Source organism: Canis lupus, chromosome 1, assembly GCF_011100685.1.
Source record: "Canis lupus familiaris isolate Mischka breed German Shepherd chromosome 1, alternate assembly UU_Cfam_GSD_1.0, whole genome shotgun sequence".
Classification (NCBI taxonomy): Eukaryota; Metazoa; Chordata; class Mammalia; order Carnivora; family Canidae; genus Canis; species Canis lupus.
The window spans coordinates 8,369,592-8,385,092 of record NC_049222.1 but is presented as its reverse complement, the minus strand read 5'-3'; the positions used below and the strand labels follow the sequence as shown (position 1 = coordinate 8,385,092).

The 15,501-nt window shown below is 42.9% G+C and overlaps 1 protein-coding gene across 5 annotated transcripts in view; it reads right to left on the bottom strand.

The window, feature by feature from the left end:
- The window catches only part of CD226 (CD226 molecule), an 88,347-nt gene extending 75,399 nt beyond the window's left edge, over positions 1-12,948 (bottom strand). For 2 of the 5 annotated variants that reach the window (XM_038525812.1, XM_038525814.1), the window contains exon 1: positions 12,345-12,948. In XM_038525812.1, the coding sequence (XP_038381740.1) occupies positions 12,345-12,357 (13 nt within the window). In that variant the 5' untranslated portion in view covers positions 12,358-12,948. Of the gene's footprint in view, positions 1-4,006; positions 4,131-4,152; positions 5,012-12,344 lie in introns of those variants that run through there. The other 3 variants (XM_038525816.1, XM_038525815.1, XM_038525817.1) reach the window with 3 other exon arrangements.
- Between the last annotated feature and the right edge of the window lie 2,553 nt (positions 12,949-15,501).

The following is a 15,501-nucleotide window of genomic DNA, read 5'->3' as shown; positions in this document are numbered from 1 at the left end:
AATGCACCAGATTTTGCACTTTACAATCTAACTAAGACTTTCCCAGTAGAGAAAGAGAAGGAGATAAAGGCATGAAAACAGAGGACATTTTTGGGAAATGATGTGACTATGCTCCAGGGAATGGGAGAGACAACTATGATGTTGGGTCCGGATGGAAAGTATCTTAAATGACAACCATAGAGAAGTTCAAACCTGGCCATCAGAAACCACAGCATCCTGCTTACATCTGTAACTATCAAACACAGTCCCTGGGACATGTGTCTGTGGCATCAATAAACACAACTCTGACAGCAATACAGAGCCACTAAATATCTTATGGATGCAAGTGATGTGGAAGTTTGTCATTTTTTTAAAAGATTTTATTTATTTATTCATGAGAGACAGAGAGAGAGAGAGAGAGAGAGAGAGAGAGGCAGAGACAGGCAGAGGGAGAAGCAGGCTCCATGCAGGGACCCCGATGTGGGACTCGATCCAGGGACTCCAGGATCACATCCTGGGCTGAAGGCGGCGCTAAACTGCTGATCCACCTGGGGATCCCCAGTTTTGCATTTTTGAAAGATAACCTGTATGTCTGTGGAGAATGGACTGAGGTGGCAAGGGCATTGAGGATTTATATCTGAATCAGAAAAATTAATTCCATCCATCAAATCTTAACTACAGGACTTCCTCTTGATAGGTACTGACAGACAGAAACAACAACAACAACAAAAAACTATAGAACCAGAGTTAGACCCAGTCCCAAGAATTCCTGAAGCCCTCAGGAAAGTATTCTCCTAAGTAGCCCCCTTTGCACTGATCTCTGCCTCAGACCTGTGTCACCCCCCCTCCCCAACACACACTGTATCTGGGGCAATCTTGTGACAGATACCATATGACCTACACAGTTCAAAATACTTAATATTTTTCACTATCAATAAAATTAAAAGACAACCTAAAGAATGGGAGAAAAATCTGCAAATCATACATCTTAAAAGGATCTAGAATCCAGAACGTAAAAAAAAAAAACTCTTACAACTCAACAACAAAAAGATGAACAACCCAATTTAAAAATGGGCAAAAAACTTGAATAGACGTTTCTCCAAAAAAGATATACAAATGGCCAACAAACACATGAGAAGTTGCTCAGCATCATTAGTCACTAGAAAAATGCAAATCAAAACCACAAAGAGATACTACTTCATGTCCACTATGATAGTTATAATAAAAAATGAGGAAATAGCAGTGTTGACAAGGATGTAGTGAAGTTGAAACCCTTGTACACAGCTGCTGGGTGTGTACTGGGTGCAGCTACAATGGTTTGGTTTACTAACAGTTTGGTTGTTCCTTCAAACATTAAACAGAATAACTATATATGACCTAGCGATTCAACTCATGGGTTTACGTTCCTCAAAATTGAAAACAGATAATCAAACACTTAACATACCAATGTTCATAGCAACTCTATTTAGAAGAGTCAGAAGTTGGAAACAACCCAAATGTCCATCGACAGAAGAACAGATAAACTGTGATGTGTCCACACCACATATTACATAGTCATAAAAAGGAATGAAATACTAATTCATGCTACTACATGAATGAACCTTGAAAACATTATGCTAAGTGAAAGAAGGCAGACACAGAGGGCCATGTATTTTTAAGATTCCATTTACATGAAATACCCAGAATAGGTAAACCTGTAGAGACGGAAACCAGATAGTTTGCTGTCAGGGGCTTAACAGAGAGGAAACCAGGAGTGACTGCCTAAAGTATGAGGTTGTGTTTTAGGATGAAGAAAATGTTTTAGATCTTGATAAAGATGATACTTGCAAACACCATGAATGTACAAAATGCTACTCAACTGTATACTTCAATTTTATGTTGTATGAATTTCACCTCAACAACAAAAATTACTGCTAGTGAATAGCAGGAGTCCGAATTCACCTCAGGTCTTTCCAACTGCAGAAGCCACCGCAGTTTGTTATTGGCCTTGCATTTATTTATATCACGTGGTCTGCAATGGCCATTGAGCCTCATGGTACCCACAGAGAATGGAGTCCCGTCACACATCTGTGCCACTTTATGTCAGCTGGAAATAGATAATGCAGAAGAACATAGTCCAGGTTATCAGATAAATGACTCATGATGTAAAGAATCACTGAGTGCTTATTAAACACATGTGGACACATTATATGTATTTATATTAATGTTTATATATATGGTGTGTGTGTGTGGTCAGGGCTGGGTAAGGTTGGTAGAGGTGCAGGGAGAGAGGTAAGAGGGACAAAGGGGCTCAGCAGACGTCTGTAACAGCATCCTGGCGGCGGATCCTACAAGAATTGGATGCAACATAGCATCATCCACTCTCTGGGGCTCCTGCAGCCCTCAGTGAGCTTCCACCCCTGGCAGCAGAGAATCAGGGCTGGGGGAGGATTATGAGAAAAAGGGAATGAACTGGTCATAGTGTGCAGTGCCCCCTTCATCCCCAAGACGTCCAAAGCGAAGTGAGTGGAGAGATAAAGACAGTAGACTCTCTACATGGGCTGAAATCAGGGGCCCTGGAGGCTACATATCCAAACAAAAGGTGCAGAAAGACATGCAGCTGAAGATAAAGTTCAGCTGTTACAACTTTGCTGAGGATGAGCCCTATTTATCAGCATCTAACCAAAGACAAATAGAGACTGTACTTGAGCTATTTCTGTTGTGTAGAGAGCCATTTTTTGCATGATTTATGAAGGAATTTTGGCTTGAGGTTTTTTCTAATAGAGCTGTCTGTATAAAAGAGCTTCATCCTCAAGGAAGTCATTAATCAAAATATTACTGGACTTCTTCCCTATCAAACACAGCTCAGCTAACCCCGTAAGTATGAAATTCGTCTCACGGGTTTGCCTCACACCACATGCTCCTGGGTGATCTGGGCTGTGTGACAGCCTTCAGATCTGCGGTTTCCTTCTCATAGGCACCCCCCTGCCCAGGCCCTACTCTCTGCCCTCAGCTTTGTTGCTTCTGCTATCTATAAGGTGTTCTGCTTTCCCAGATGTCTGCTTCTTCTGAACATTGGGAGGATTCGAGTCTCTACTCAGTTACCCAAGTAGGTCACCTTCCCTGTGTCATGTGGGCACACCAGACGTGCAGGGTGGAGAAGGCGCTCCTACTCTGCTTCCATTCTGCCCTTGCCCAGACAACTACTGACATGCTGAGGGCAGCAAAACACAAAGCGTGTGCTATATGCTCTTAGCACAAGGGACTGAGGCTGGGAAGAATTGGGGTGTTCTCCCTTTTTTCCCAGATGTGAGAGTTTGAGGCTCATACTTTCAGAAGACTTCAATGAGTGTTTGACTCTGGGGTTCAGCTCCCTGCGTCCAAGTGTCTCCTCAAGAGAATGTTTCCAATGAGGGACGTGGGGTTTCCCTCAGACCACCAGGCCCTTATAACTTTAGCAGGTCACAGAGCTGCCCTGGGAGCTAGATACTGGTGGGGGGCCATCCGTAACAGGCTCACTTCCATTCAAAGCAGAGAGTTCAGTTTGGCTTCAGTAGAGATCTCAGTTTGGTTTCAGTAGAGATCCTCCAGGACAGGGTTCTGCAAACTATGGCTCAGGGGCCAAATCCGGCCTACTGTCTGACCCTTTATAAATGGTCTGTTTGGACTCGGCCATGCTGCTTACTTGCTGACACACTGTCCACGCCTGTTTTGTGCTCTGATGAATAGCTGCAAAGAGACCACGTGGCCTACAAAGCCGAAAATAGTAACTATGTGATCCTTGACAGAAAAAGGTCACCAGCCCCTGCGTAGGGTAATAAATACTTAGATACCCAGCATTTATTATTTAAGTGCATCTGCTTGCTTGGTCTTGCTCAGAGGAAGGAAGGCTAAGACTCAAAGGGCAGACACTGGTAAAATTAGCTCAATTTTCTTCACAAGAACCATGCCACCAGACCTACCACAAGTATGTTTCCTCTAGAAACAGATGAGAGAAATGACCTAAATGATGCCCTGCCGCTGTAACTGGGCCCGTCCTTGAACTTACAGGTTCATCAGCCATGCAGACAATTACAGCTCTTCTTTGCTGAATCTGCGCAACACCATTTCATCGACAGCCTCCACTCAGCGGCCCCTGGTTTACCTTAAAAGTGTGAACCAGTCACATCCACTCTTTTCTAGATGGTTACTAACCTTGACGTTAGTTCTGCTCGCTCTCTCTCCTTTCCAGATGTGTGTCTGGGTGTGGGCTTCCTGTTTGGCGTGGCCTCCTTAGCTCGGCCCGTCCCGTCCCTGGCAATCTCGCTGCTGTCCTCCCTCGGTTGGCGGCACTTCAGGAACGGCTGGGCCTTTGGCCCCAGGGCCCCAGGCTGTTGGGATCTTCTCTCTAGAGTCCCTCCGGACAAGGGCTGCAGTAAAGCACTAATATTTCACTAAGCAGTGCCTTTTATTTATTTATTTTTTTGAAGAATTAAAACCAGTCAGGGAGTGTACCTGCTTCTGGAAGCCTCTTAACCACTGCAGCCACCCAGACCCATCCCACACTCAGATCTAGTTCTGCCCCTCTCTTCCCCACCCCTGTAAAATGCTACTGTTGGAAAGGATGTACTTCTCATTCTCTGTTCTAACTTGAAATTTTCAGTTGGTTATTTTGCCTTTTCTTCCCCATTCGTTTCCCTGCCAGTCAAAGCAGTTGGTATTTGGCAGCCTCTGAGGTGCAGGCTTCTTATCTCTGCCCATATCTGAGCATGTTTCCATCCCACCTTCTAGAGACTCTCTTTCGTTTTGTGTTTTAATCACCTGCTCTGACACAGAAAGCACACGAAAAGTTGACATTTGCTAAGAACTGTCCCTGCAAACTTAGCAGCTTCTGTGTCTTCAAAACACAATTGTTTCTACCTTGTTCCAGAGGACAACAGGGCTCGTTTTACTTGTTCTTTTTATCTACTGGAGAGTGAAGATTTTCCCATTGGTCAAACCACCATGAAGGATTGTGGCTGGGGGGTGGAGTTTGTGCAATTCGCAGGGCCTGCAGAGGAGAAGGCAGTTCTGGAGGCCAGCCAGTCCCACACATTTCCCTAAGCATCATGTGTGCAGGGCTGGCCTCTTCTGTGACCACATCATGGCTGAAAGCACAAAAGAGGAAAATACAGGGGTGCCCAGGTGGCTCAGTTGGTTTAGTGTCTGACTCTTGATTTGGGCTCAGGTCATGATCTCAGGGTCACGAGATAGGTCATGAGCCCATGCTGGGGGTGGAGCCTGCTTAAGATTCTCTTTATCCCTTTGCCCCTCTCCCCTACTCTCACTCTCAAAAAAGAAGGAAGGAAGGAAGGAAGGAAGGAAGGAAGGGAGGGAGGGAGGGAGGGAGGGAGGGAGGGAAGAAAGAAAGAAAGAAACAAACAAACAAACACAGCTTTTATTGCACAAAGGATTTTTGAGCACTTACTGTGCGGCAGAGGAAGCCCTCTAAGACACCTGACTCGTGTCACTCTCTTTGATACTTCACCATCCTCAAAAGAATATCCAAATCTCTTACTTACAAGACTGGACAATATTGATATCTCTCATTCTTCCAGCCTCATGTCTTACACTGTGCTCACCCCCACCTTCCCCTCCAGACCCACCTAGTATCTTACAATTTGGAGAACACCTTCTGATGGGGCACAGGCTTTGTACGTAGAGGTCCTTTGCTTCGACTTCTCTTATCCCCTCCCATAGGAAAGCCCTGGCACAGACTTCCCTTATCAGGTACCCTCCTTGAGCCCCCCACACCTGGGGTAGGTGTTCCTCCTGTGAGTTCCTTAAGAATCCCAGATAGGGATCTCTGGGTGGCGCAGCGGTTTAGCACCTGCCTTTGGCCCAGGGCGTGATCCTGGAGACCCGGGATCGAATCCCACGTCGGGCTCCCGGTGCATGGAGCCTGCTTCTCCCTCTGCCTGTGTCTCTGCCTCTCTCTCTCTCTCTCTGTGACTATCATAATCATAAAAAAAAAAAAAGAATCCCAGATAATCCTTACTGAAACCCCCACCGCAGCCTTTGTAACCGATCCTTTATTTGCTGTATTTCCTATGATAGCCTAATTAACCCTTTCAAGTTCAGGATAAGGTCTTGTTGACTGCTGTATCCACAGAGCCTTGCTTGGTGCCTGGCATGTGCTGAGTGTCTGTTAGATCAATACTTGTTGAAAGCAGGTGAAGGGATGGCTTCTACCTGTAAGGTTTGCCGTACATGGCCATTTGCTCATCACAACCCAGAGGCCATTCTGTTTCCAACGTTTTTTTTTTTTTTTTTTTTCTTTTGCCTCTTCTTTCTATTTCTCCAATGAGTAAGACAAAGAGAAGCCTTGATCCAAAAAGCACATAAATTTTTGCGGGTCAAACTCGAAGATAAACGTTTCTGATTGGGGCCAACTCTTACTCAAAATGATTCAGTGGGTACTGAACTGAACCTCAAACACTGGCTGAAACAGTCACTGTCTACCCAAATGATTCACATCCCAATGAACATCAGAGCATATTTCAACAGTAGATGCTACTAACATCTATGAGGTCTAGACTTAAAAACTGGTTTTGCTTACTCCCTGACTTATAAATCCAGATTTATATAGGCTAAGTACTTTCCCTAAATTCTCTTTTATCATCATTTCCTAATTCATCATCCACATGCAAACACATACATGTCATCATCATCAACATCATTATCACAATCATCATCCTTGCTGTCACCCATATCCCATTATAAAGTTATTGCTATTATGAAGAGCAGAAGAATGGAGATAGCTTTTTTGTTTCTCTGTAGGGTCCATCACTTCTTTCTTTTTTTTTTTAAATATTTATTTATTTATTATTTATGATAGACATAGAGAGAGAGAGAGTGGCAGAGACACAGGAGGAGGGAGAAGCAGGCTCCATGCTGAGAGCCTGATATGGGACTCGATCCCGGGACTCCAGGATCACACCCTGGGCCAAAGGCAGGCGCTAAACCACTGAGCCACCCAGGGATACCCCCATCACTTCTTTCTTTTCTCTTCTTGGAGCTCTTGAAATCTTGCAATATAAAGAACCTAAGAATTAGCTTTGTATCTGTTACTGAGGAATACAGGCAACCCAGTATCTTGGCACCAGGAATGCAACATTGTTCTCCCCAACATAAAGCTACACAATCTTACTAGCAATTAGGGGAGATGTTAAAAGATCACATGATCAATAATGAATCCCCAAACAAACAATAAAAACATCCTGAGACACATGAAACTGCCTTACACATCCAGAGAACGGTCGTCCTGTGTTCCAACCAGAACAAATGGAGGTGAAGACAAGGAAAATTAGTGGGGCAAATTGAAGATTATCTACCACTCACAGAGATGAACAGATTTCCTCACTCCACTGCTCTTAAGTGACCCTTATTAAGGGCCTTTTCAACAGTTTAAAAGTAAAAAAATAGTCTTTAACATTACCATTTGTTGACAGAAATAGGAAACGCAGCTAAAGTCATCACATTACTGGATGGAGTGTTACATTAGCTACCTCCCGCCTCTCTGGGGTCACCAGGGTGCCAACTTGTTATTTTAACACATAGTAAGTAAAGGGAAAAACAAGCATTTATCCTGCCTTCCCTGTACAAATTGCATTTCAGGGTGACTTAAGTTTCTTTTTATAGAAAAACTCAGCTACTAAGTGGAAAAACAATAATTGATATTATTTTTAATTGCTATTTTGTAACTCCTATTAAAATAATAGATGGAGACCCTTGTTACTAGATGCTCAAGCCATTCAGTGGAAGGTTAACAGGAGCTTTATAATGAAATATAGTGCTGATTGACAATACGTGAGCCCCCCCAATCAACCCTAATCTCACACTAAAATGGCACAACCAGATGGCAGGGGATTTGGTGATACAGCAGGAAGAAAACAGCACCGCTCAGGAAGATCTCCTACCAAAGTAACTGAACCTGAACGCAGACCAGCCTCTGGAAGGAGCTAGTATCTGGGAGATCCAGGGAAAAGAAAGAAGTTACAAGCCCCATGAGGAAGCAGAGATACTACAGAACACATGTCTTGGGTTCTCAATAAGTAAATGACAATTATGATTCACATAAGAAAATATAACCAGCCCAGTAAATGCCAAAAGGCACTAGACAACTTTAAATATCCTTTCCTGATAAAAACTCAGAATAATTTTTGGAATTTAACTAGCATAATAAAGAAAACTCGTTGGAAACCAACGGCACACTTGATGGTAAAACCCCAGAACAATCTTGGTTAAATTTGAAAAATTTGAAAGTAAGATAAGAATGACCACTATCACTGCCAATATTTAGCCTTGCCCTGGAAGTTTTAATGGATATTATAGGCAAATAAATAAATAAATAAGAATTTAAATATTGAAGAATTATTTTGACTTTATTATTATTTGTAGATGATCAACCTAGAGAACAAAGAATCAAATAAAAAAGATCCGATAAAATAACAGCCAAATAACAGTCTAGCCAAATAGTTTTTTTTTAATTTTAATTTTTTATTTTTTTTAATTTATGATAGTCACAGAGAGAGAGAGAGAGGCAGAGACACAGGCAGAGGGAGAAGCAGGCTCCATGCACTGGGAGCCTGACGTGGGATTTGATCCCGAGTCTCCAGGATCGCGCCCTGGGCCAAAGGCAGGCGCCAAACTGCTGCGCCACCCAGGGATCCCTAGCCAAATAGTTTTATAAGACTAAACAGCTTTATTTTGCCAAATCCAAATGAGTAGTGGAAAGAACACATATATGTATACACACACACACACACACACGTATGAATATGCAAGAATGTACCTCAAGAATTTATAGCAATTACACAGAATCTATACATTGTATCAACATAAGTCTTGAATAAGAGGTGACATTTTTTTTTCCCCTGTGACAAGATCCAATTTGGGGAAAACACATCCAAATAATTTTTTAATTTATCTGAAATTTTATAATCTATTACATCTTCGAATAGGTCAGGCTGTGAAAGACTTCATGAGGTTCTCATTGACCACAGTCTACAAGAGATGGTGAAGGCCATGGGAGGCAGCAGGGTACTTTTCCTCAGCACTTAGCATGGTTTGTGTGTATGAATGTTCACAGAATAAAGATGTTCTTGATGAACAGAAGCTTCATTTAAATGCATAACAGCAAACTGCTCAGCATGGAGCCCAAGGCAAGACCTGAACTCAAGACTCTGAGATCAATACCGAAACCGAGATCAAGAGTTCATATGCTTAACAGACTGAGCCACCCAAGCATTACCGCAAACTACATTTTTAATAATAAGGAATATGAAGTAAGGCACCTTGCAGTACCAGATATTAAATGGGATGAAGCTTACAATATTAAGGTGTTTTATTCTGTAAGAATTGAGAGTTCAAAAGCAAACCGAAAGAATTACAGATGTTCAGGGGTAGTGATTCAAATGCAGCTAGATGAAAGAAGAGCATTCACGCCATGAAACGGTGGTTGAATGAATGGTCCTGGACAAAGGCTGGGCAACCAGAAAGGTCTGACAGAACTCCCTCAGGGCCTTGTCAGGCCAACACCCTCCTCCACGTTGCATCAAACGCCCCTGTATTTCTCCAGTGGATCTCATGTGGGCTGAGAGTTCCATCACTGTGGTCTGTACATTCAAAAAATATACCCATTTCATTTCTCCAGTAAGAAGACATTCAGATTACAGTATACTGACTGTAAGCAGCCAGAGCAAACCGTAAGAAAACGGAAAATAAGAAAAATGTGTTCACCAACAGGGATCTTAGGGAGTTAGTTATGCAGATAGCAACCACAGAAACCCAGAAACACAACACGTTTTGAGGCAGCCCACTGGGCTCCTTTAGCCAAAGGCCCTACCACTGAAAAATGTTATTTATTCAATTAGAATAATGGTGTGCTTATATTTATAAAAGCTTAGGCATTAGAGGTGCTGCTTACCTAAAAAATAAAGATGGTTTAGTGACCTTATATGGCCAGTTGGCCATTCTGAATGGAAACCAGGATCCCTTCAATGATTTCTTTTTTTTTTTTTTCCTTCAATGATTTCTTTTTTTTTTTTTTCCTTCAATGATTTCAAAACAGAGTTACCTCCACTAGGACAGGAGGGAATCTGTCATGTTCCTTTGTTTGGCCACATAACAGTAAGAATATCTGCGCAGGCAGCATGTTGCCATTCTGATATAATCAGGCTTGAAATAATGAACACCAAACCATGCATATATACCAAATACAGAACTTTTGCAAGGAGTTCCTTCCTGCTGAAGAACGAGTTAGTGAAAGAAGTAATTAGATCCATGGCAAAAGCTCATCTTGTCCAAGAAGCCAGAGTAAGCCTCATTCAGAAAGAATATCAAGAACATTGCCACACCAAGGAAGGGGCTTGTACATACTCACAGGAAAAAGAAGCCTAGCTCTTCTGGATGCCTCAAATAGTTACGGAATAAAATAGTCTCTTCATTAAAATGGCTTTGTCTCACGGTGAGTGTTTTATCTTTTCAACATTAACATCCAATTTTCTGTGTCACCCAGTGTTTTGGTTGATAAGGACTGTAAAGATGTTTCACATATGTATAAAATGTTTTCTTGTCATTAAAGTTGCATTAAATGCAGTGGTCACATGGAAAAAATTAGGTCACATGGAAAAAGATTTCTCAGTAATGAATAGAGAGTGAGTGGTTGCTCTGCAAGTCAGGTTGTCAGCCTATTTTTTTATAGACCCAGAATTAATTTGGGGTTAAAAACAGAATTACAGATTTTCAGCATATGATAATGGCAACAGTTCAGCAGAGAGAAGATGGCTTGTCTACCACATGGTTATCACGAAACCTGACTTACCAGTGAGAAAAGCTGAAGTCAGTTCCATGTGGACATTGGCCATTCCCCGGGCAGTACAACCTCTACACACCCACTGCAGGATTCTTGCCACTTGCATCTGGGGGTAAGACCTAGGCCCTGCCGAGTATATTTATACTCTAAGAATTTAAATCTGAGGCTTGGGAGTGCGGCAGGGAAGCAGCAGGCTACCAGGCCCATTCCGGCTCGAGATGTGCAGGTTTGCAGTGCACAAGCTCTGCCAGCAGCAGTGGAGAGGGCGTCCTGGCATGTGTAATAGCAGATGACAGTGCCTGTCTGTGCCCAAGCAACGGCTGCAGGGACATGTCTGCCAGGCCCAGTGGGTAACCCTGGGGGACCTGTGGTAAGGCCCAGGTGCACTGAACAAGCTTCTCCCTATGTCCCTATGCTCCTCTTTCTCTAAAATAAATAAATAAATCATCAAAACAAAACAAAACAAAACTCAAACTCTGGCATAGCAAACATTACACACTAACAAAGTAAAAAGGTAGGACAATCAGGAGAGGGATATGTGAAAGGTATGAGACACAGTGTAATATTTTCTAAGTGTAAAGTGCTTAAATATCGGTGACCAAAAAAAAAAAAAAAAAAAAAATTCCCACCAATATCCCAACAGAAAAATAGGCAATGGACATTAAACAATTCACATAAGTACAAACAGAAAAATATGAAAAGGTACTTACTCTCTCCAGTTATGATAAATGAAAAAACAATGGCATACTAACTTTTGCACATCGAATATGTAAATAATATATAAATGAAGAGAATGATAGTGAGTGTTGTTAACAAGAGTAGGAGGAAATGTGGACAGCTGAGTGCTACTGTGGAAGAGTCAACAGGTTAGCATATGTTAAGTGATGGTGTATGAAAAATGTGACTTGCTATATTGTCTGACCCAGCCAGGCTACCTCAAGATATTTATCTTAAGATGAATAAATTTAGCCAAGTCAGCAGAAATCTGGGTTTTTTTTGTTTGTTTGCCTGTGTTAAGCAGGCTCCATGCCCAGCACAGAGCCTGATACAGGGCTTGAACTCACGACCCTGAGATCAAGACCTGAGCTGAGATCAAGAGTTGGATGCTCAACCAACTGAGCCATCCAGATGCCCCACAAAGATCTGGTTTTTAAATGTGTAAATGTTTATCACAGCATTATTTTCATTAATAAAATTTGGAATTATCTGTACTCCCGTATCTGGTGGACAGGTTTGGTTCATTTGCTGTGGTAAACTCGCAGGACGGGATACTCTGCTGCTCTTCAGCAGTTATGGTTATGCACATCTATATTTAGACATGTGAAATACCTATAATACACTGAGTGAAGAACTTTTCTCAACACCCACATGCCCATAAAAATAAGACCATGAAAGAGCATTCTAAAAAGCAGTAGCTAGAGTAAGAGCCCACACCATGCTTTTTTTTAAAACATTTTTAAAATTCATATTCAATTTGCCAACATATAGTATAACACGTAGTGCTCATCCCATCAAATGCCCTCCTCAGTGTCAGTCACACCGTCCTTCTCACCTGGCTTTAGCATCGGCGGGGGCTCAGCAGGCTGTACTCACGACTCCTGTCCTCTATCTTCCTGCTCTGTTTATATCCTCTCTTCTCCTGATGGTCTGAAGGTTTCAAGGAAATAAACACTTTAACATTTTCAGGACTCCTGAATCCCAAGCATCAGACCCTGGGAAAAACTAAGTTCCTCTCTGGGAATCTAAGTGACCCCAGGAAGCTGCAGACAACCACACTCTGTGGATGGACTGGGACTTGTACACATTTGCTATCTCTTCCCCCACAGCCATCCGGACAGAACTCAGTCCTTTCTCCTCTATATCCGCTATTACTTTGTGCTGCTAGTTGATAACATTCCCTCTACATTAGGGTTAGTGAGACAGCATGAAGAGCTACTCCCATAAACAAAAGAGTATGGGTTTTACAGAGGACTTGCTTCAAATTCCAGTCTATCTTGGAAGAGCTGTGTGGCCTCCGGTCACATCCACTTTGGTGGCAGCACAGATGGCCAAACTCCGGTGGAAGACCCAGGTAGGCAAACTCCAACCTTGGGTCACAGGGCCGAGTGCGCCCCATCCTTGGGAGGACCCAGCCAGGCCGCTTGAAGACATAAAGTGCTGAGAAGTTGATTTGGACTCTTGTACTGTCAATACCATTGCATCACCAGTAATTTAAAGGGATTTTTTACTTTCTGAAATAGCACAGAACATATATATGCTTCCTTTAAAATGGATACCTGCTAGAAATTTTTATTACAAATTTCTAAACTTTCCTTGTTGCCAGAATGGTTGTTCTCCTCCTTTGCTGATGCCCTGAGGACAGTTCTGTCCGTAGTTGGGTAATTAGCTCATATTTGAGCTGTTTAGTTAACATTTACACCACAATCACTATAGCAGGGTCCTGGATAAAAGAAGGTCTCCTGCCTCAGGGGCACAATGCACCAGAAATAAATGTAGTTTAATGTGAATAGGGTTATATCTCCTCAGGCTCCCTGGGATGGCCCCAACACACACCTGGTTGAACTGGTATATTTATCAAAAGCCTCCCATCTCACTCTGGAGTGTCATGGTTTGGATGGACTCCACGTTCACCCTAAAGGCCACCTTAGTGAGTTGTGGGTTTAAAGTCCTGTGTCTCAGGACACCCTTCAGTTCTGGAAAAATGAGGACAAGTTGGTCACCGGTGATACAGCAGTGACCAAGACCACCTGGGTGCAAGAGCCCCCTAGGTCCTTATGCTAGGTCTAGCCACCTTTGCTCCCAGCAGCTCTCTTGGGAGGGTGTGCTGTCTTTCCCACCCAGCCCTCAACCAGGATTACCCTTATCCATCAGAAGGCTACCAACAGTGCCGAGTCTCAAAGAGGCAGGGCTAGAGTCTGCTCTCCTTTTGCCAGCACATGTGGCCTCTGTGAAAGTTACAGACCCTGTGAAGGGCAGGCTAGGTAAGCCAGGACAACATTCTTTCTATTCTCTGACCTCAGGGCAATGGGAACCCACCCACTTGATGTGTACCCACTGTGAGGAGGTAAGCAGTGATCCTTCTGGATACAAAATTATGTCCTGGGGAGGCCCTCTCTTTTGTCCACTAGGTAAAGAAGGAGCCATTTCCTTTTTCAAAATGAATGAATGAACCAATATATAAATAAATACTTTATTGTATTTAAACTGATGCCATACTATATGTAAAATTGTGCCTTATATTTTTTTCTATTTTGTGTCTGTCTCTGGAGCTCCCACTTTAAATGTGAGTTCCTGGAGTGCAGAGTGCCTTGTTCACTGTTGTGTCAAAGCCCTCCTGGTTTGCCCAGAGGCAAGCAGTTTCCCAGGACACAAAACTAGAATGGTCCCAGGCGAACCTGGACATTTGTCACCTCAGCTGTATCCCCAGTCTAACAGCAGCACTGAGCCTGCAGCAGGCGTTCAATAAACAACAGTCGTGTAACTATAATCAGATCAACACTTACTTTGCAAGTTTGTTTTCAGAATTAAAAGAGGGAGAAAAGGTGCGAAAAGGTGCCAAAATGTGCAGCAGGACCTTGATAACATATGGGTGTCAGCTCACAGGGTGAGTTGAAGCCTCTCTCCTGCTGGGCTCTCGGTCTGTCCTGGGAGGAGGCAGGATGCTGTGGTTGACCACATGTGCCAGCTCATCTCCTGGCCAAGCAGTACTACTTTCTTCTCCATGGTACCCTCCTTCCACCCTGTTTTCCTGGGGCTGGAACTCTAGGCACTGCATCCACCAGACTCCTGCCAGCAGGATTCTAAGTTAAATTTTGCCAATGAAAGGTACTTGCGTGAGATCTAGAAATCAAAAGAGAAACAGGGGGGACGTGTGAAGCACCCCCTCGGCCAGGATCTGTCTGGAAGTCCCCTGCATCTGTGCTGGAGGCAGCCATGAACGACCTTGCTCTGTCCTCAGAGTCACATCCCTGACCCTTCTTGCCTACCCTCACCTCCCCTGACTCATCTCTCCAACCCCCCTCTTCCATTTTTAAGGAGCCTGTGATTGTACTGAGCCTCCCTGGATAATTCAGGATAATTTCCATAACTCAAGTCTTCGACTTGAATCATATCTTCCAGGTTTGTTTTGCCATGAAAGGTAACATGCTCACAGGTTCCAGGGGTTGGGATGGGGACATCTTTGAGGGGCCGTTATTCTGTTAACCATGGCAGCCAAATACAGATTGACCTTTTTTTCCTTCCCAAAAGCATTGACTATGGTTTATTCAAAGCCTTCATACTCGGTACAGAAATAAATAGGATTATCTGGGAAAATTCTCTCATGGTGTTCAGCACCATAATAACCTGAGGGCTACTGGAAAAGATGATTCTTAGGAAAAGATAATTTAAAAAAAGCAGATATATAGAAAGAGGAAAAATTTTAAACTAAAGTTAAGCAATGCACAAATGCATACACACACATTTTAATTTATTAACTAAAATGCTATTCATTAAAATACTTCCCGTTCAAATGTTTTTAGACTTGCTACCTTCTGGTAATGGTATTTTGGGCTTTAGTGGGTTCCCAAAGATTAGGATCCAAACACACTGCGCCAAAAAAATGAGAAATAAGATGAAAACAAAATTGGGCTATATATATATATATATATATATAAGATTTTGTTTATTCATGAGAGACAGAGAGAGAGAGACAGAGACAGAGAGGGGCA